The following is a 21,727-nucleotide window of genomic DNA, read 5'->3' as shown; positions in this document are numbered from 1 at the left end:
GGGTTTACATGACAAAGGCTGCCGGGCGGCGCTGGAGTGCTGAGCCCCAGATGGAGGGGGCTCTTCGGCCCCTGTGGGACCGCACCAACCTCCCCTTCCAGGGCTCCCATCAAGCACCCAACCGGCACCCCAGAAAAGGCAGCCCTTCCCCCCGTTTCACGCAAAAGCAGCTCCCCAGCACTCCCGCTAGGGAGCTTGGCACCAGTGTCCTGACCAAGCACAGCAGAGATGGGCAACGCTGACGATATTCTTGTTATGCACAAAGTCTGTTAGTCGGAAAAAAAACCCAGATAACTGCTATTTGCTGTGGCTATCGAACGAGACACCTATATTTATAAATGAAGTGTAAAGATGACTCGCTTCATTATTTAAGCAAACTTTTGAAAAACGGGAGTATTTCCACCACCCTCGCCATTTATTCTACATAATAGCAGCAACAGATATTGCCACCCAACTGAGGGAGTGTGGGTGCTTGCATGGGTGCAGTTATACTCAAAAATTCTACCCCCAGAGCCACCATTTCCTTTCACCAACAGATTTTCATTGCAGGGATGCACTCAGGGTCTGTTACATTCAAGAGAACTTCCAGTACATTTAAGACCACAAAAGTACCAGGAGTGAGGAGGGCGGAAAATAAAAGAGAAGACTGGGCAGTCATTTGAATCAGTGAGTGACAGGCTGGGCCAGGTCTCTGTATACATTAATAAATTAGAATTTTAATTGTGTCTCTGACTGCAGGAGCTGCTCCAGTACTTTAATACATACCAACAATTGGCTATGTTATGGAATCCGCAATGTGGCCTTCACTGTTGACCTCTGCAACACAATTCCCAGTCTGACTACGGAAACTGTTTGGTTTGATCCTTTCAACTTATTTGAATCCTGACAAATAAGCTCACAGCTGAAAGGTCAACACAGTCATATTTCATCCTCTGGAGCTATTCTTAAGACATCTGCACAACAAAGCACTTCTTTTAGTACCTGACACTGGACCTAGCCAGCACAATCTCTCATTAAAAATGTCCCCAGTGGAAGAGTCTATTAAAAGGCATATGGATCAGCTATGGATTTACCAAATAAAATATTTTTGAAAGCATTAATGTAACGCTTTGGATTATGGCGCTCTACACTGACAATAAAACATATATTTGCCCAATGACAAAATGCTTCATACTTTCCAAAAGCATAATAGCTCGGCTATAAAATGTGCGAGGTGTTGTCCAGCAGCCTGAGCACGGCGGTGGGAGCCAGGAACTCTTGAATCTTAATCCTGCCTCCAAACCCAACTCCCTCTGTTATCCTGAGCAAGTCACTTAACCTGCTTCCCTCTGTTCCCCAGTCCAGAACTGGGATAATACTACTTACTTATCAGACTTTCCTTCTGGGAATGTTTTGGAGATTAGTATTTGCAAAATGCTTTGAAGATGAAATCACTACACGAAAGATAGAAGCCAAGGACTGCAGTTAACAGCTATTCCTCGCTCGGACAAAACTCCCCCTGAAGTCCCCGTCAGCTTTATCCAGGTAAGAACCCCAGGATCAGGCCCTCTCACTTCACTATCAAGGCCCTTAGTGAAGCTGGCTTTACCCTCCGTATTCTACTACATATTGAAAGAGTCTAGGATCTGTATTTTTGGAGGAAAACAATCTGAAGCACATACAAAAGGCAAGAGAAGCAGCAATGCTGTCAGGGAACTCATGGTGATAGTATATCAAACTAAAAATGAAATTAGAAAGAGCAAAACAGACATGAGTTTGACAATGTGCTATGACAACAAGCAGGAAAAAAAAAAACCACGGAAAGAATTTGGGGCTACAGAGGCTGAAGCATCAGATACAGAAGAGTAAGATAAGATAAATGTCCCAGCTACAGGGCTTTGTGCGACTGCAGCTGAACTGCTATATTCAGTAACTTATTATCAAAAATATAGTGACATGCTGCAATTGCAAAGAGAGCAGTAATAAAAGCAATAACCAGCTGCAAAGTGGTCAGGGTCTAGAAGTGCCAGTTTATGAAATACATAAAGAACTAGATACATATAATTTGCCAAAACTGGCAAGTACGTGTTAGTATCTCAGATGTTTGAGAAGTGTGAACACGAGGCAAGGCAAGGGACTGACTCAGTATTTATACAAGCAGTATTACTTGGAGCAAGAGGAGGGAATTAAAGTGGAAAGTTCCTGAGCGTGTGCTTTGTTATGGAAAACCATCTGAAGGAAAATACTAGCAGTCCCACCACCACTTGGGATTTCTAACACTAGAATAGAAAAAAAAAAAAAAAAGGAAAATGTGATACATGTCCTAATAGGTCTTTCTTGTCTTTAACTCCCGTGATTGATCCCGCAAGACTAGCAGAATGTACTCCAAAGCCGCCTATGTGTGCACATGTCTTCTGTTTGGGAATGCTGTATTGGTTTTAGCTTTCTGAATTCATAAAAGCACAAAGCCCAGTAATATTTAGATTTTATTTCTGAAGATGTCCATAAATCAGCAGACAATAAAAGAGGAAAAAACACACTGATGATATGATATCCTAGTATTTCCCAATATCCTTGACACAGCAAATCAACGGTTTGAGTGAACACAGACTACAAATGGAACAGCAATCAAACAGAAATGTTAATGCAAATCTCCTATGCACACTGACAGGGTAACAAAAGCTATTCCATTTTGTCATGATCCAACCCTACGGGATGCTAATAAAAGTACACACTCAAGATTCATAAATATGCCGTGAGTGGGATTTTCAAGAGCATCTAGCATGGGTTCTCACACCACTTCCATCAGCCACAACCGCTCTGTGGACTTGGGAAGAAGCTCCTCAAGGTCCCATCCCAGCGTTCACAAGTAAGACACACTTATTCAGGTTTTACAAGCCCCAGCCCCTCAGAGTCACACAGGCTCCCCTTACCTGAAGGGCTGGCTGTTTGTCATTCCTCTTCGGAGACTTTAATCCACTAACTTGTTGCTGCTGCTGCTGCTGCTGTTGCTGCTGCTGCTGTTGTTGCAGTAGAAGCTGCCGTGCCACCTGGAGAGCCTGCCAGGAAAGAGGTTTGAAAATTGAGTTTACGGCATGGGGAGCCATGCACACAGCACAGGGTCAAACCCGTCTTGGTCATGGGGTACCGCTCCACTCCAAAAGCACCTTCACCGAGAAAAGCAGTGGCTTCCACAAAAAACAACTCAGTACTCGCACACAATGGGGCGATATCCCACTGCTGAGTTTCCCATTTTGACTACGGAGACAAACGGCAGCACCTGAAGTTCAGCTCTTGCATAGGAACCTCAAGTAACCGCAGAAATCCCGGTGGTGGGCACTGCACAGTTATCTTCCTCCCCTGCTCGGGGTGGCTCGTACCCCTCCTTGCTACCAGGTGAGCTCATGTCCTAAAGGCTGGGGAAGCTGTGAGGAGCTGGAGTGAATGCAATGAAAAGTGGGGACAGCATCACACCCCTCAAAAATCACTAAGCAGCAGGGACTCGGATGGGAGAGGTCAGAGAAGCAAAGTGACAGTGTGCATTCACGGGACAGAGGGGCAAAGGACGTGATCCCAAAAGCATGAGCAGAACATCACGTGGTGGTGAATGACTGCAAAATTTCATGCAAAGCAAGGGAAAAGTGTCCCACAGCACTAGAGCCCACCACCCCACGAGGCCTGATTTCTCCATCAGGTGGGGTAAAGAGAGGAAGAGATGAAACATGGTGGAAAGCAGGACAATGAACAAGTCCCTGTCCTGGCTCCCTCCCAGGCAGGGGACCGCAAGGAAGAGGCAGGTCCCTGCAAGATGGGCTGTGGCACAGCTGAGGCTCCGCTGGCGAGACCCAAGCCTGCTGCTCCAGGAGGATTCACCAGCGCCGGACTTGGGATTTCTTGGTCTCCTTGGAGACGTTCAGTACATGTGTAGGTGGAAAAGTGGGAAGGCTGAAGACTTCATTAATGTAAAACAAGAAAAATAGTCCCTTTGCAAGATGCCTACACGGAAGGAGGGAAAAAGCCTTCCCCACTTGTACTGTGTGTGCTCTCTGAGTGATTTAATTAATACCTATTTAATTAAGGAGTCAGATACACTCTGGGTTTCACTTGCTTCTCCAAGTTGCAAAGTGTTTCATCTCAGCGCAGAACTGCTGGGAAAGGTTTGACACCAAGGACTGCAAACTCCGATCCGCCACCCCCCAGTAGAGCCTTGTTATTTTATGGCCTAAACCCATCTTTTTACTTTTGAAGGGACATTCATCAGCCCAGGAGGCTGAAGAACCACTGCTGCAGGCCCGCACGCCAGGGCAAGCGGGGAGGAAAGACCTTACTGCGCTCTGGCAACGAGCCCTCCTTTCATATTCAATAACAAGTCTCCACTGGATCAGAAAAACTCTTTAAGGGAGGATGCGACTTCCAACAGAGTTTGGTGCGATGAAGGTAAAATCAGATTTTTGCATTTCAAGCTGGTTGGAGCTCACTGCACCTGCAACATCCCTAAAACGGTCCATGTCCCTGCGAGGGGTGCGAGGAGCTGCCGGGCACAGGGACATGCTGGGGGGGCAGTGTCTGTGCTACCACACACACAACTGCACCTGTCATCAGTTCAGCATCAAGAACCAGAAGACCCTACAGCCTACCAGTTAACACAATGCAACAAAGGAAACCTTTATGCTAAGTATAACTAAAAAAAAATGTAATTTTTATTAAATTAGCTTATTTAGCTGTTAAAGCATCTTCAAGGGTGGGCAGAGGCAGCAGAAATAAAGCGCACAAGACTTAAGGGGATGGGCAACAAATACTCACCTACTTAACAGGGGTGTTGTATGGCTTATTTAATTAATGAATACTTGTAAAGCACTCTGAGTTGCTCAGACAAGCAGCGCTATACAGTACAAGCGCAACATATTATTATGTATTATTAAGACTGGCTCTGCAGAAGAATAATTCCAGGTAAATGTGCAATCAAATGATCATTTTAGTTCCCAGTAATTAGATTCAATAGGCCAAAAAAACCACAGAAGCCTTTCTTTAATCATACACTAAACAACCAGAACATCCCTAACCTTTCAAGCTACAGCCTTTTTGAATAAAACATCATCAACTTATAGATATTATTCCAAAAAGAACCAGTCACCATATGTGTTGTCTCTTTGAAATACAGTTGCTATAGCAGACCCTGCATGCATTTCATGTGATATGATCATATTCTATCCGTTCTGGCAGCTGAGAGGTTGCACAACTAAAATTGGCTGCCAGAAATTTTTGAAGATCCCCAGAACAAGTAGCCGTGCAAGAAACGCCTGCTTTCTACTGGAGCTGGCCACGGAGCTCTGGGCAGCTGCCACCACCAGCTCTCACGTTCCTGGCCCCACGCCGATGAAGATCTCTGCCCTCCGGCCAGGCTCACAACGGCAAGGCTCTGATGGAGCAAAGCCAGAGCTCCGTCCCCACTCCACCCCACATGCACAGCACCCACAGCCCCAGACACCCACCCCTGTGCAGGCGTCTCCACTCAAGGTGACACCCACACCTCCCTGCTCCAGGTCTGGCTGGCACTTGCCCTGGCGCTGAGATCTGGTGGAACCAGCGGGGGTGAGAGGAAGGAACCAGCATGGAGGGTGGAACAGGGAGGGAAGGATTAAAAGAGAATGAGAGTAAGAAATTAGTTGACTAGAGGGAGCATTGTGGATACAAGGAGAGATGGACAGGAGCAGCAAAGGGAGAAAAAAGAGGGGCAGGCGCAGGTGAGATGGCGGCAAGCTGACAGCTCAGGGGATTGCAGCTTGAAATGGCATTTCCCATGTCTCTTCTCTCAAGATTTCGCTCTTCTGCTTATAAATAACTGACAGCAATAAAAGCTAAGCATCAGACAAGCTTGGGTTTAAGATGTGGAAGGCTGTTTATAGCTCAGATCTGGTTCTTACCGAACATCTGCATCAAGTAGCTACTGCGTCCTTGGTGGTATGGCAACCCAGGGATCCCAAGCCCCTTTGCCCTTCCACATTGCCCTGCTCAGCCTCTCCTCTCTCCAGCCTCAGACCAAGCACCACCCCTGCCAGTTCGAAGTCTCAAACGCACTCTTTACACACAACGGGATGTGTAGAAGAAAGATGTCTAGCTTGGTATGGGAAGCACCAGCCCTCTTTCCTCTCCTATGCAAAGCGCTTTAAGCTCATTTGGAGCGCCTTCACAAAATTAATTTGCTGATCTTGGTTCAAGCCCGGAGGACATCTGCCCTCATTACGCCAGCACATCCCGTTTAATCCAAGCCGACAAGCGTGTCACCTCTACCCCCTTCTCTGGTTCCACGCAGGAACCGCTCCCGCGTGGAGCCCGTGGCTGGATGCCGGCATGGGAGCCCCGCTGAGGCTGCCGATGCTGCACAGCGCTCAGCCGAGGACAGACCGGGAATAATCTGAGACTGAAGTCAGTCCCACAACCTTCATCAGCACGGAGATTCGCAAGCAGGCCTGTACATTAATAAAGCTTCCTGTGGGAGTAGATGTTGCCTTTGATTTGCATGTGAATTCAACGCTAGTGAGAAGTGCCAGACTGTCAGACATGGAGACCAAAGTCTCTTATCTTTCCAAAAGCTTCTGTAGCAGTTTCCCCACATTTTCTTAATCATCTGCCTTGTCCTCAACTTACTGAACAGGCAGTAGAGAGTAAAGCTGGACTTGGTTCAACTCCTGCTCCTGCCAAGTCCTGAAACAAGGGTGCCAGGACTGTTTACCGCTAGCCAACAGCTCTGCTAACGTGGCCCTCTCCTCATGAGCGGGTGCTCTGACATCTCCAAGCTCTTTTCACACATTCCTCCCCACTGCCGTAGTTACATCCTAAATCTCCAACACGTGCTTGCACTTCTGCAAGTGAACAATTGCCAGGGGCTGTAGTGAAACAGCTTGTGTTTGTGAACCCAGGCAACTGAGTTCTCCTTCACAGGACCAGCAGGTAGAGACACCAGGATCTCGAAAAACACAGAGGTGCTTCAGATACCTGGGACCGTGATTACCAGCAACTGCATTACAGCCTATCTGAGCTCTTCAAAGACCCCAAAAGCCTGGTCATGACTGCCTGGGACAACCCAGACGCTAGTCCTGGCCTCCAGCAGTTAATCACACAACACTGGCAATCGTCCCCCTCTCTGCACCAAAACACAAATAGGAAATCTTCCCACCTACTGAAGGAAGAGGAAGAAAAGCATCCCTTAGCCAGCGCATCTTCTGAGTGCCATGAGTTTGGTCACTATCAACAGGGATCTGAAAGGACGACAATCAGTAAAAGGCTCACTACCAACCGAGTCATCTTGATTCTGCTCGGTGTGACGCCTAAATGCAAGATACAGTAAATGAACTCCCGAGCTATTTTCTTATCCATTAGGAAATCACCCAGAGATAAGGAGATTTGCTGGCGTAAAACACAGATTAGTAAAAAGGCAACTGAAATGCTGTACTTTAGAGACATGGGTATTTGGGAGCCAACATTGGGTGACACCTAACGCAGAAAAAATTTTAACAGCACATTCACTGAGAGATGAATCAAGCCTGTTTCATTCAAAGATGCCACAGAGTAAGTGGGAAGCCCCACCGAAAATCCCTCTCCCTCTGCTTAAGGAAGTGGCAACCATTAAATGTTTCCCAGCTAGTTAAGCACTGGAGGGTGGGGGGAAGTACACATTGGAGATGACCAAGACAATTTTATTGCAAGATAGACAGAACGTGACTTGTTTGCCCAGCTGTTGTTTGCCCAGAACATCCGGCACTGTTATCACTCGAGTTACTGTTGTAATTCAGCATTTTCACGCAAGAGGATCAATCTTTCATTTTCACCATCCTCTTTGGGTAAGTTCTGCTCCAAGGGTAAAAACGTAGCCCTGCCTCTGACTTCACATGGCTAGAAACTCCCGATGCGGGAATGGGGCCGGGAAAGGCAAATACACTGGAAAAGAAGGGTAGAACTTTAAAAATAGAAATGCTGCTTGAATACCATATACTTGCTTACAGTAATAGTATATAAGGAAAACAGTAACAGGATCCAGTCCTACGGAGCCTCCTGCTAACTTGTTCCACCACTGCAGCCAGTACAACAAGGCAGTGATTCTCCAACTGTTTTTCCATCAGTCTATTTCTATTGAAGAAAAAGAGCTCAAGCTCCTCCCTTCCCATCTGCTCCAACCAATATTAATATCAATCAGCTATTAATGAAATATGAAGACCTAGAGCTATAATGGGCCTGACTCCTAAGGCCAGAAACAGCTTGTTTCCACATCTGAGGTTTATCAGGCATGGAAAGACTGATTGAGGGAACCGCAGGATATATGGAAAGGTACGTATGTTGGAGGGTGTGAAGAGGAGCAACAGACATCAGGATGCAAAAGAAACCGGCATCCTGTCTGGCTCCAATTCCCAGGGCAGTTGGGCAGTAATCATCTGCCTCTAAAATGGAGAAGCATGCATGCAGAAGTTGCGAGACGGGCACAAAACTAAATCCCATGTGTTTTTACAGATTCCTAAGGATTTTGGGCCTTTCCAGGTGGACAAAGCTGCCCATCATGAAAGCAACTTGAGAAAGGAGCAAGGAACCGTTCCCAGAAATTAGAGATGGCCCCACAGCCATCTGAAGTGTCCAAGCAGTAAATCTGGAAAGTCACTCCGCAGCCAACATCATCATCTGTCCGTTATTTCAGCTATGGTCATTAAAAAGCAAAACAAAATACAACAAGCAGAGAGAGATGAGACAGAAGATATTTTAAAAGCAAAATCTACCCTTGGAGAAAACATAATGCTGCCCCAGTCCCAGGCTCCAGAAGTGAGAACTTCTGTGTTGACCTCTGAGCAATAACAGGTAGCCAGATCCTCGCACAGCTATGATTGCTGCTAAGATTTCCCTGCTGTGCTCTGGGCAAAGCAAGGCTTTGCAGCATCAGGCATGCAGTTCTCCCACCATCTATTTTTCCCCAAGTTTTGTAGTGGCTTTAAGCACTGAGGGACCACCTGGTTGGCAGCTAAAGAGGCCTCTCCCAGCAGAGGCATGGCCCACCTCTCTGAAAGGTTTCTTGCTTCCATTTAGTCTCGCAAGGCAAGTACCTTTGTTTCTCCCGGGTGGGCCGAGGTGGGATTTAGACTCAGCCAGCAATGTCTCTTCGTTCTCAGCTCCCATCTGTCCTCACACCCCGCTCCACTCCGCAGCTGCTCCCAGCAGAGCGGCAAGATGCAGCTCACAAGCCCGGATGCACCCGAGCTTCAGAGCTGCTTCGTGTCTCTCCCACTCCTGCCTCCTCTATCTCCTCTCTCCTGCGACACCCTCTTCTCCTGGAGCAGCAGATGTAGAGGAGCGGTGGTAGGAGGCAGACACGTTGGAGGGGAGCCCTGCTGCAGCTCTCCTCCGGCAGGCTGAGGAGCCGCACAACGTGTGGAAAACAGCGAGGAGCGGAGCAGTACGCAAAAAGGGAAAAAAAAAGTGCAAAGCGACAGCAGTGGGTAGTGCTGTTCCTCTGGGAGGAACAGAACAGGGGGAGGTGAGAAGAACCAACTCGAGAGAATAGGAAAGGAACCAAAATGAAGAGGAGGAATAAAATGTAGAAGATGCAAAAAAGAGAAGCAGATGTTCTTGCAGCACTTATTCCCTCTGACATTTGTACCCAGCTCTTTCATCTTCCTCCAGAACTGGGAAACAAGCTGCTCCATGCTCCCTCCCCGTTCCCACCATCCTGACCCTCTTCACCACACGTCAAAACCAGCCAACGCCAAGAGCCCCAACGCTGCTCCCAGCACCGCAGCGGGGAAGCCTGGGGATAATGACAGGCAGGACACAGGGCTCAGCTATGGGCCATGGCCAGGACCCAACGTAACCTGGGGAAGCAGCCCTGCTGTCCACCTTTGTCAGCCCTAGATTCAAGTCACCCCCACCCCCACCTCATTCTCTCTTTCCTTGTTTCATTAAATAGCCCTGCTCCATGTACCCCATACCCAGCACCACTCCAGAGGTGCAGTAGAGGGATGCTGTGAGCCAGGGGAGATGCTGCTCAGCTGCAGCTCCTCTGCAAGGCTGGCTCCATCCAAGGGGCTTCCAGCCAGCTCAAAGAGGAGAGCTTCAACAACAATCCTTTACTCAAATAAAATGATCAGTTGGCCCTGAAGGTTTTGCTAAAACACAGCAGACTGATCCTAGCCAAGTGACTAATAGGTGATTCCCATGCTGGAAAAAGAGAAGGGACCTGGAGGTCCACATGTGCAAACCCCGGCTCACATCCTGTCCCTGGTGGGGGGGCAGGCTTGGAGCAAGGGAGCTGGCAACATGCCTCACGCTGAAGCATCTCCTAGAATAATTCAGTCATAAGCAAAGAGGATGAATCTTTCTTTTTCTTCCAGCAGGCTGAGTTTCTTTCCTCTGGAATAGATCCTGGCTATCATTTGAGGAGATCCCCTCCAGGAAAAGGCACTGGAAACAGAAACCGTCTCTTCCAAACCCACGGGGTGGAGCTGCCTGTGCCCCAGTGCTGCTACACTCACTCCTCCTGGGTGCTGAGGTTGCTGCTGTTGGCACCAGGACCAGCAGACTTGATGCTCCTGCCCTGCCACCCCACAGCCGGTCCCAAGGCCGGCGAGGTCCCTGCTGCCACCCCAGCTCTGCAGCAGCGCGGACCCAGCCCCACGCAGGGGGACAACAGGGAATTGCCTACAGAACACTGGATTCTAATTCTGTGATTTATTCATGAACTCCACCAATGTGGGGGGGAAAGGCGGTTGAGGTATTTTCTTTGAATACCCAGAGACGCAAGCGGGATGGAAGGGGGCAGGCAGCAAGAGGTCAAACTCAGCAAACCCCAAAAACCTGCGAACCCCAAACCAGCCACAACAGTGATAACAGCTACAAAAATCCCATTCTTGAGGCACAAACGAAACCCTCAGGCGGTTACACTGTAAAAACACCTTCTGTCTCCTCTTTTAGAGAGTCACAGTCAAAACTCATCAAAGCCATTTAAAAAGCATCTGGCAAAAAGTTCCCAAACATTAAAAATGGCTCTCTTTATTTTGGCATGTCAAGATTCACAGCATGTAGCGGTCTGTACCAGCAAGAAAGGAGGGATGGGCCAACACATCCTGGTAAAATGAGAAAGGATACAAATCTTGGCTCCCTGTGCAAACTGAACCAGAATTGAACTATGTCTGAGTGATGAAAAAAAATCTTATGGGATTTCCAGTTCGTTTCTGTAGGCTCGAGATCAGATTCTGAACTACTGTGTTTATCCAAAAGTGAACCAGACCTTTGAATATTTGGAGGACTATTCATTGCTGTGCAGCATTTTTCTTGGATGTCAAAAGCACGGGAAGTTCTCATATTTTTTAGCAGAGAAGAGGGGTAAAGGTGGGGGGGAGAAGGAAGAGTGCCTTTTTGTTGCTACAACATAAATAGTATGTTGCATACAGCTGGTTGCGCGCTTCCCTGTGTGGTCAACAAAACAGGGAACATATTTTAAGCTTGTTTTCCAAAACACTGTATGACAAACTTGCCCTCAGAGGCCCATGAAATAAAGGCTCTGAGCATGGACATCTCACCACGCACCACCGGACGCTCGCTGCTGCTGGGTGAGTGGAGGAATCAATGTGCTGGGGCAGCCCAAATCATGGGAAAGTAGTGCTGCAAATCACATCTCTCTATTTCGAGACCACGGCACAACCTAGTTTAGAGTAGTTTCTAAAAATCTTAATTTTGTAAGATTCCGGTAAAGCAAAAATAGGCGAGGTCCAGATAGAGGCGACAAAAATGATTAGAGGCCTCAGCAGATACAAGGCAAAATTGATAAGGGTGGAAGTGTTTAGTTTAGCAAGAGATGAGTAAGAGGAGATATGATAAAAGTACACAAATTGTGACTCGGCCTGAGAAGGTACATCTGGTGCTATTTGCCATTTCTCATAACGCAAGAGAAAAGGGACATTGAATGAAGTCAGGAAGCAGTAACCACCAAAGAAAAACTTAAAGCAGATAAAAGGATTTTTTTTTTTTTCTTTCTTAATACACAACTCATAATTACTCGGTGGAACTTACTGTCACAAGATATCACCAGTGCCAAGAGCAGGGGAGGATACAAAGAAAGGATTAGACATTTGCACAGATAGTAATGACAGCATTTACCTTTGGAAAGAAAAAAATACAAACTAGGGTACAAATGTTTATGCTTCAGGGCACGAGCCAACCTTTAATTGCCCGAGGCGAGGAGGAAACTTTCTCCAATGGACAGGTCCTCTAACTGTCCTTCACAAGCCCAAGGAAGGCAGCCAGGGCTGGAGAGAACCCATGTCTAACTGGATGCAACTGTTCCTGCCCCTCTGCCTTCTTGGGTACCACCACCCTGCACTGCTGACACCCACCTCTGGGACCACCGAGGAGCCACCGGGCTCAGGGACAGCCCATGTCAGCCTCTGTTCACGTCACCTGGTCTCAAGCCGCTCATTTCCTCTTTCTTCTGTGCACCACATTGAAGTTTCAGGTCCTTATTTCACCGGCCCTTCCTCTCCCTGGTATTTCGACTGCCATTTTTACCTCCCTCAGAACTAAACCTGCAGCTTCAGTCCCTGCCACCCATTTGGGCTCCCACCGAGCGCTGACTCCCCCCGGAGCCAGTGGGTGAAGCATCCACCTCCTCTCCTGGCAGCGATGCACACACTTGAACACAACTTCAAGATATCAGGCAAATTTTCCTTTTTTTTTTTTTAAATCTGGAGCTGTTCCATAGAGGGAACCGACATCCCTGAGGAGGAGGATGACCCTCCTGCCGCTCCGGCACCTGCGGGGCAGCGGCAGTCAGGCGCTATTACGGACCGCGGAGCTCAGCAGCGCGCTGGAACTGACATGCGATTCCAGGAGACAAAGAGAGATTTTGAAAGCAAGTCAGTCTATTAAATTTATACCCACCTGCACAATGTGAAACAAACCACATCTCGGTTTCCTTTCATGTGCATGACAGTCTTAACTTGTTTCTTTTAATCCCATAAAAGTAGCTAAAGCATGCAACATGCTTCCCAGAGATGAGGCAAACCTGTATTTTACTTCCTGACAGTGATTTAGTTTATAGTTGTTTTTTCTTTTTCTATTTTTTTTTTTTTTCAGGGAAGATAATGAGCATTGTCCTAAGCTGGTTTTACAAAGGAAATACTACACGCTACATGCTAGACACCTGGCATTTAAAGAAGAATCACATAAACTGACACCATCTGTAACGGACCAAATACAGCTGCAACCCCTCGTGCTGCACAGACACCAGTATCAGCCGCAAAAAGAGATCCCAGCAGCACTCTTCAGGGTTTTCTGCTACAAACTCAAAGTGCCGCTCATTTAGTCAATCGTACCTCGAGTAGGACCAGGGAGAGGACCAGGGATGTGCTGAGGCAGAAACGACTACGTAATAAATCCAGCAAATCCAAAGGGGTGAAGCAGTAATCCATGGAAACGCTCCACACAAGAGGGGGTTTTAAGTGCCTTTAATTCCCAGCTGCAAACCCAATAAGCTGCCAGAAGGCGGAGACCGCCGAACACAAGGGGTTAATGGCCTTGCTAAAGAAAATGACACACATAATTTCCTTTTATCATAAAACAATACGTTTATTATTTTCTGTATATCTGTTAAAGGGCACGGCCTTCTGAGTGGAAAACAAAACACAGCTCGGTCACATGTTTATTTGCTTCAGCTACTCCCTTTCCCTTCTGATAAATAATCAAACATGCCATCCAGAAAAAACAAAACCAGTGAGCTGGGAAATTTGATGGTCATCAAATAGACTAAGATACCAAGAAAAGCAGCCCACTGTTCCCACAGCGAGTTTTCTGCCCCACACCTACACTAACATCTGAGTAAATAACTTCAGTCACTCTTTCCATTTTCCCCATGCAATTACTCCTACTGTTAAACAAATTGTCCTTAAGGCAGTTGCAAACACCATTTTTTTTTTCTGCAAAGTAGAACAACTTCTGAACATTAAAAAGCCAGACTAGCAATATATTTTAAAAATATGTTTGTTGTACTTGTGGTTTGGCTGAACACACAGCTTGATTTCTCTCCCGCTCGCTCTCTTTTCTAGGAAGATGGGGGTTTACAGTTTAAAATTTTAAAGCGTATTTGGATCTCAGAGAGGCAGGAAAAGCCTTGAGGAGGATTCGCTTTCACCACAGGGCAGGCGGCATATTCTCCATTTTCTCTTACGTTTCACACTATACGAGCACGACAAATGCTTACCAAAAACAAGTTACCTGCTATTATATTTCAGTGGAAGAAACAACCGAGAAATAACAAGTAGTTTTTTAAGTCACTTGAAGAGAGAGGGAAAAATCCAGCATACATGTTGCAACATGGATTACCCAGAGGATCTACACTATCTTCCAACAACCCCTGAAGACCATTCATACAACAATCATTAATACTGAAAAACTGCAGAGAAAATCCCTCACGTGAGAAGTTAACAACCATTACCCGGCGCGAGCACGCTTTCTCTTTCCTTTTGTAGTACCACAGGTCTAAACAATAGTAATATGAATGAGATAATAGCCATGCTTGTCTCAGCAGCCTGATTTTTATTAGCATGAAATTGGTACAAATATTAGCGAGGCTGGTTCGCAAGCAGTGCCAGAGCTACAATGCAAACAATTTGCGGAAAACAAAAAGCAACTCGGCGGGCTCGCACCTCTCTCTTTGGCTGCCCAGAACGGCAGTCATGCTTCCTTTTTGGGGGGGTTGCTGTATTGTGTTTTTTTGTTGTTTTTTTTCTTTTCTGCTAATTGTGCAAGTGTGAGGAGACGCCGCAGCACCGGGCGAGCAGCAGGGACGGTGACACACAGCTGCTCCTGCTCCACAGGGACGCCGCAAGGCGACGGGCGCCCCGGCAGAGGACTTAGTCCTCGCCATGCTCCTCCAAAGCTGGGCCAAAAACCCACCCTGGTTGTCAACACCGCAGTAAACAACCTGAACCGGCTTCTTTTTCTTTAGACCCAAGCGATTCCCCCCTCCTGCACTGCCAAGCTGCCCGCGCAAGGCAGCAAGTTAAAAGTTCAGCCCTGCCTGCGCGCTCCTTCTCTCTCAGCGCTCGCAGAGAAAATGAAGAGTTTAACAGAGTGAGCTCTTACTGTCTGCCTTTAGATTTCCGTCTTCGCGCTGGAGATGCGTTTCTGGCTGTTTCTGTGAAGCGGGGGCTGAAGAATGGTAAAAAGATGTTTGAATAAACAGGAAGTGCAGAGCAGCCGGAGCGGGGCTGGAGGAGCGGCTGGAGCGCTGCCCTTTGCCGGCAGCCACCCGGGCTCTGCCTCCACAGTAGCAACCTCTGCTTTTCCTAAATGACAAAGAAACCGCAAGGCATTCCTTCCCTAATTCTTCCCTGGCGAAGCGGCGAGATCGGCCAGAGCTCGCAGGTAATGTCGAAAGTTGGGTTTAGCACTATACCAGGCGCAAACAAACCTTGCAATTCTGCGTTACTGAGTTCCCCGTCTGTAATTAGAAACATGCAGAACTAATTTTGTCCCCAACTAGACCAAACAGCGGCAAAAAGCGCACCTCGCTTCTGCATCTAGGCAAAATCATATTTGCACATAAGTTCAGCCAAGCTTGACTTTCCTTCCCTCTGCAGTGCTGTAAGTTGCTCTTAAAACTGGCTTGTGAGGCTGGCCGGGCTTCAGAGGTATTTTCTCTGACTGTGTGAACTGAGATATAAACAACCACCCAAAAAACACAACTTGTCTCGGGTGCAGGACTCGCATCCAGCATCTCGGAAAGCTTGCCTTTAGCATTCAGACAGATGCTTTCCCTTCATCGCCGTCTCCTTCCCCTCCCTAAAACCAACTACCTATTTAACTCAAGATGACTAACTAACCGTCTCCCCACCCAATTATCGAAGCCCTGTCTTCTGTCATAGTGGTGACATGACACAGATATTGTCAAGAAAAAGTAAACTGGGGCTGGCACTCCAAGGCAGCTTGTGAAGAGATGAGCAGTCGAACAGCCATATTCAATAAAAAAGAGGAACAGGATTCCTTTAGAAAATGTATTGCTGTTGTGGCAACGTGCTGCTGCCGCTGAAGGGACTGATTTGTTATTTAGCATGTAGTCTTGGACTGTCTGTCATTCTGGGTGCTAATGCTCTGCTAAAATAACTCATTGGGAGCTGTCAGTGGGATGTTTACATAGGCCCCCAATCTTTTCTTCATACAAGGAAATTTTTTACTGGAATTCATCTTCTTTTGATCTCACATTCAAAGCAACAGCAGCTTGATAGACATGCAAGTCTGAAAGCAAATCCAGACGCTGAAGATAAACCGCCAGAGTATGACAGGCAGGAGCATCTAAAGCTTATAAAAATGAAGAGAACAGCATGTCGTCTGAGTATTACAATAGCAGAAATCAAGAGACATATTAGGTGGAACTGATCAGCCACAAAAACAGTTCAAAAGGCAGATCATAGAAACAGAAGACTAAGCTAGGGAAAAAAAAAAGGAAAGGTCTGCTCTACAGAGGCATCACCTCCCTTCTGAGTAGCACAGCGTTTCCGCTCCAGCATGTAAACTTAAGGGGGAAAAAAGAGGAGGGCTTGTGCCATCTCTACTAACTCAGCAGTTCTTACCTTCAACTCACCAATTAATTTGCCGAGCGTACATTTCAATTACGTGTTATTCAAAGTGAAATAAAAATAGGACACCGTGCCGCTTGTGTCTGGCCCACCCTTCCCAAGGGGATGGGGAATCGGTGCCTCTTCATTAGGGAACGGGAACCGCATCCCCCTGCAAGGCCAAGAGGGGCCCTGGGCTCAGCCCCTGCCGCCCGCCCGGCCCCTGCATCTTTCAAAGGGCTGAGTCGTGGGATGCTCTGGAGCTCTGCCTCTTTCTCCGGTGGAGAAATATTAGTTCGGAAGGTAATTTTATTTAAATTGAATTACATGTGCCACGGAGTCCGCAGATACACACAGAAGATGGCACTTGCCGGGAAACAATTGCTGAAACTTTCACTAGAAACCCATACATTTTTAATTTTTCTTCCCCAAATAAGCTTCTTATTCTAATTGAAGTCAGCAAATATAATGAAAAAGTAATTCTCAAACAATTTTGTACTTAGAGCTGTTTGTTAACAAACACTGAACGAGCAGCAGTGTTAGGTTAAAGGGCAGCAGGATTCCACATTATAATTTAGCCTGCGGTTATTTCTGATTAAGAACACCCTCCGGGACAGCAAAGAAAGATCTTCTTTTGCAGCAGGCACAGCTTTTAAAATCAGCCTCTTCTGCATAATAAAACCAACAGGAAAACTGTGGATTTAAAACTGTATTAACCAATTTGAAGTGGTGCAATCAGTTTATGTCTCGCTTTCTGCAAAACCCCATTCCCTGCCCTAGTCAAGTTACAAATATAAAAATGCTTCCTGGATTCTGAAACTGTTGTAAGAAAGTCACCTTCTGTCATGCTTATGTAGCTATCTAATGTGCTAAAGGCTGATTATTTATCTTTAAACTGTACTAGTTTAATCTTTTAAGGTCACCACTAATCTGCTCCAACCTTTTAAAAAATAGCAGCTTTCAAGACTTACTGCTGGAATCACTAAACTCAACACTGAATGTCATTGTAACGGATACATTAGCCAGAATGAGTGCAGTTTTACAATGTAAACACCAAATATAAATCCCCACCTAAATGAGAAGAAAAATACGATCTCCATGCCAGGAGAAATGTCAGTAAATAAGATCAACGTCGTATTATTTCACACAAATATCATTCCAAATCATGCTGCTATTTCTACCTCCTCCCCCGCCCTCCCCAGTGCAAAACAGGCAAAACTTGGGTATAATTTAAAGGATCATTAGGTGCTTTATCTTTTCCCTTCTGCAGCAGCAACTTTGTCTGCCCGCAGCAAAGCCTCCCGGCCACATTTGGAAGTCACTCTAAGTCCAAAAACCCTCTCGCAGGTTATTTTATGTGTGTTTGCTGCACAGTGGCCCTTCTACAGCCTTTTTTCTTTTCCTCTAGACTTCTGGACTTGAATGTCACTGTAGACCTTGAATGTGAAATGGCTTCAAGCTAATTGCTCTAATTGCTTGAAGATGTGCAGGCAGGTGAAACCCGATCCCCTTGGCCATTGTAGAGACCAGGAACAACACAGGAATGTTTACACAGTGGTTTGAGTTTAATAGACAGTAGAGCCGAGTTTCAGACAGCTAGCAAAAACACAGCTAATAGGTGACCTCTTAATGTAGCCCTCCTTTTTAAAAACAAAATACAATTTCATTTTATACAAGGCAGTGTCCCTAAATGCCAAGGTTATCTGCTTGACTTTTTGAGTGAGCACGCACTGCGTTGCACCTGACATTTATACCAGAAACTCTATCCTGAACGCATTTCCCTCCACCTTAAAACAAAAAGCACTTTACATGTCAGTCACCTTACAAACAGATTAGAGCTGGATGGAGTTTCCTAGTAAAGTGCAGTCATTTTAATCTAAAATTGAGTGGTTTTCACCAGTGTCATACTCCTTTTGCCCAGAAAACACATGGCAAGGGATGTAACCTGAAACACGGCATCCCCAACCTGGGCACGCACCCTGGCAAGGACCAGCACAAGCCCTTGGTGGGGTCTTCTGGAAAGGCAAAGCACAATTTCTAATGACTTTTACTGCTTTTCCAGAGCTTCCAGTACATTTGCTACACACTGTGAAGATACAGACTGGCTGCAATACCCTTTTCCAAAGGTGCAGCTTGGTTTCACACACGGCACAAATTCAGCAGCAATTCCTCAGGCAAAACTCCTCCTGATGAAGAACTGCAGCATTGGGGGTCACTGAGAACCAGGTTTGCTTTCCAAGAATCATGAGGTAAGTAAAACACGCTTGAAACCAGCCAAAGACTGCCGAGCAGGTACAGTACAAGAGTACAAAATGAAGCAAAAAGAGTGATTTTGGCAATAGCAGTAGCATAAAGGTATTTACTCTAAGTCTAGTCCAAAAAACAAACACTGGAAACAGGTAATACCTAATACTCACTTTCCTGGCACGGGCGCTTTGAGTTTTGTTGCCAGTCTTAAAAAATGGTTAAAATTGCTTGCTTGGGTGAATATTAGCAGGGGAATGACATACTACCTCCCAGACAAATAAGAATAAATAAAGCAGCATTTATGTAGGAAGGAAAAAGAGAAGGCAGTCTTAGGAACAAGACTGGAAAAAGCACAAATGCACAGAGGCAGAAAAGGGGAGGCCAAACCAGCGCTTATTTACTACCAACGAGAATGAAAACAACCCCACAGCCCTGCACATAAAGGGCATTTCCAGTCTGATCTTTGCAATTCTGCTCAGAAAGTTTGAAATTCTCTGGTACCTTACACTGAAAGTACCAGAGCCCCCCAGGCAGAAGCAAACAGGAGCGGGAGGAAAGCTGCTCCAGCCACTTCTGGATGCAACCTTGGATTGCAGGAAGACAATAGAGGCTGGTTGCTGTGCTCTACCTTGCCGGTTGCTCCCAATCCTCAGAAGCAAATGAGTAACTGATCTTAAATAATACAGAACAAAGGGAACAATAGGAGCTAGAAAGCAAGCTGGGATAGTTGGGAACATGCCTCTCTCTGTTGGGAGACAATTTCGCAAGCGCACACACACGCACGCACCCAGTTGTTGCCTCGTGTTCCCTGCACATCACCTCCAAAAAGCTCACATTCCAGCAGCCCTGGGGTTTTAATAGATTGTTTTTTTTTCAGTATCCCCCAGAAGAGAGAAAAAAAAAGAAGTTTGGAATAGACCAAAAAAAAAAGCGCACAGAGTCAATTTAAAGATTTAGTATAAACGAGTTCAAGCCTGTGGGAGGAACGCTAAGTGGAAAAAGTAAACAGGGTCCCCCGAAGTAGCTCCCCGGGAAGCGGAGCCGGCAGCCAGTGCCTGGCACGGCGCTGCCCCGCGCCCGGGGGTCAGCCCAGCTATGCTGAACTGACAGGTTCAGTTTACAGCAGGCCAGCACTTTGTTTGGATATACTGGCCTTGCTCACCGCCAGCTTAACAACAGATGGCTAGAAAACTTTCATTATGTTGCGGAGGGTTGAACTGCAAACAATCGGGGAAAACTGTGAAAAGTTTAACTCCCTGCAAGCCGAGCGGGGAAGCGCTGGCCGCACCAGCCGGCTTCTCGATCCCACCCCGGCCGAGTGCGCCTTTAAATTAATTAAAGCGGGATGGGATGATTAATCATACCTGGGCACAGGAAAAAAAAAATATTGCAATTTGACAAGGTCATTTCAATAAAAGTAGCATTCCAGAAGAAAATGGACTTTGACGGATTGAAAAGCTGATTTTAAACCTTCCTCAAGCCTGTGGTTTCAGGGAGGCTAGAGAAAGTTTCAGCCATGATCCCCCAATCAGGGTTTATCAAAAGCTTTCTGACAAGTGTTTTTCCATCTCCAGGAACAGAGCCCCCGTCCCTCAAATTCCCACTTCAAACTTTCACACTCGATGGCAAGAGAAGGCCGCCGAAGAATCTAGCACACAGATCTGAATATGATTTATCCAAATCTGTGTATAATTTAAATATTCATTAAATTGATTCGATTCATGTGCACCCTAATATCTCTTAACGCTCTTAGGCAGGTTATAAATGCACCTTCTGAGGTTTAATTCAATTGACAATCTTATATACATCTCATCACTGGAAACACATTATTTTATATTATTCAAGAAATGAACGAATCTGTTTTCCACAAATGTATTTTAAAAGCGAATCTTTCCTGTTATTGAAAGAAAATTGTGTTTATTACTCCGTTAGCATAGTGTAAACTCATAAACGTCAACAGAGAGTACAAGGAAAACTGTCAACTAAATATTGTTTCCTTCATGAGCTGCTCTTCCAAGTCAATTACGCCTTTCAACTTCTGGGGCATTGTATGATAAACTGGCAGTAAAAATCATTCACATTAATATACCATGGTGCCTTGCCTGCAAAAGGTAATTAAAGAAGTAAATGACTCATAAGAATAGACATATTAGCTGCAAAATGAAAGGCAACTGAGCTGCCACATGAAAATATGTACCATTAAGATACTGCATTTTCATATTCCTGTAATCAGCTTCAGTAGACTAATGCTTATTTAATCCAGTTCTCTGCTAAGTCCATCAACAACTGTTTTTTGCTGTTTTCTCCTTGACTGAACATTATGTGTGCAGGTTTGGAATAAATACCGCAATAAGATTTTTGCATAGTCAATTGAAGAACAGGTTTTTTATCTTTTAAAAACTATTTTTCTTTCCCACCAAGAGGAATACAGCAGAGAAGGACACCAAGAACATCCCCATTTTCTGGGGTTCTTTCAGTGTCAATACGCCTTGAGTGAAATATATACCCTGTTCCAGCGTGCACCGTTTTGATTCGTGAAAAGGAAAAACAAGCAGGAAAAACAAGCTAAATGACTCCATCGTGCAACTTTCCTATTCTTCATGCAGGAAACGCTTTGCCGTGTTAAAGCGGGTTTCCATCAGAGCTGGAAAAATCAGACTGACTTTTCCTCAAGCCTGTGAGGCCAAGGGGAGCGAGGAGGGGAGCGGGCACCGCGGGGACGGTGGAGGAGCCAGAGACATGGGCTGGGCAGCCCCAGGGCATCGCCCTCCACCCACATCCCCACAAGGTGCCCTCCCCAGCTGTGACTTTAGGAAGGCTTCAGATGACAAAAGATCCAAACTCTAAGCCCACACAGACACTGTCCTGGCATCCCGCTGATTTTTGGGAGCTGGGAGCTCGCCCTGCCTTTG

General features: G+C 46.2%; 1 protein-coding gene and 1 long non-coding RNA gene across 35 annotated transcripts in view; one reads left to right on the top strand and one right to left on the bottom strand.

Annotated features, from left to right (window-relative positions):
• Positions 1-21,727, bottom strand: part of FOXP1 (forkhead box P1) — a 383,604-nt gene that overhangs the window by 109,374 nt on the left and 252,503 nt on the right. For 30 of the 34 annotated variants that reach the window (XM_065075373.1, XM_065075386.1, XM_065075374.1 and 27 more), the window contains one exon: positions 2,913-3,038. In XM_065075373.1, coding sequence (XP_064931445.1) covers positions 2,913-3,038 — 126 coding nt within the window. Of the gene's footprint in view, positions 1-2,912; positions 3,039-15,096; positions 17,688-21,727 lie in introns of those variants that run through there. The other 4 variants (XM_065075403.1, XM_065075405.1, XM_065075402.1 and 1 more) reach the window with 4 other exon arrangements.
• On the top strand, positions 15,239-19,507 carry LOC110356098 (uncharacterized). The gene is made up of 2 exons (XR_002409142.2): positions 15,239-15,378; positions 18,631-19,507. It is a non-coding gene; the product is annotated as an uncharacterized LOC110356098 (long non-coding RNA).

Source organism: Columba livia, chromosome 10 (assembly GCF_036013475.1).
Source record: "Columba livia isolate bColLiv1 breed racing homer chromosome 10, bColLiv1.pat.W.v2, whole genome shotgun sequence".
In the NCBI taxonomy this organism is placed as follows: Eukaryota; Metazoa; Chordata; class Aves; order Columbiformes; family Columbidae; genus Columba; species Columba livia.
Note: the sequence above shows the minus strand (reverse complement) of the source record. Positions and strands in the feature narration are given on the sequence as shown.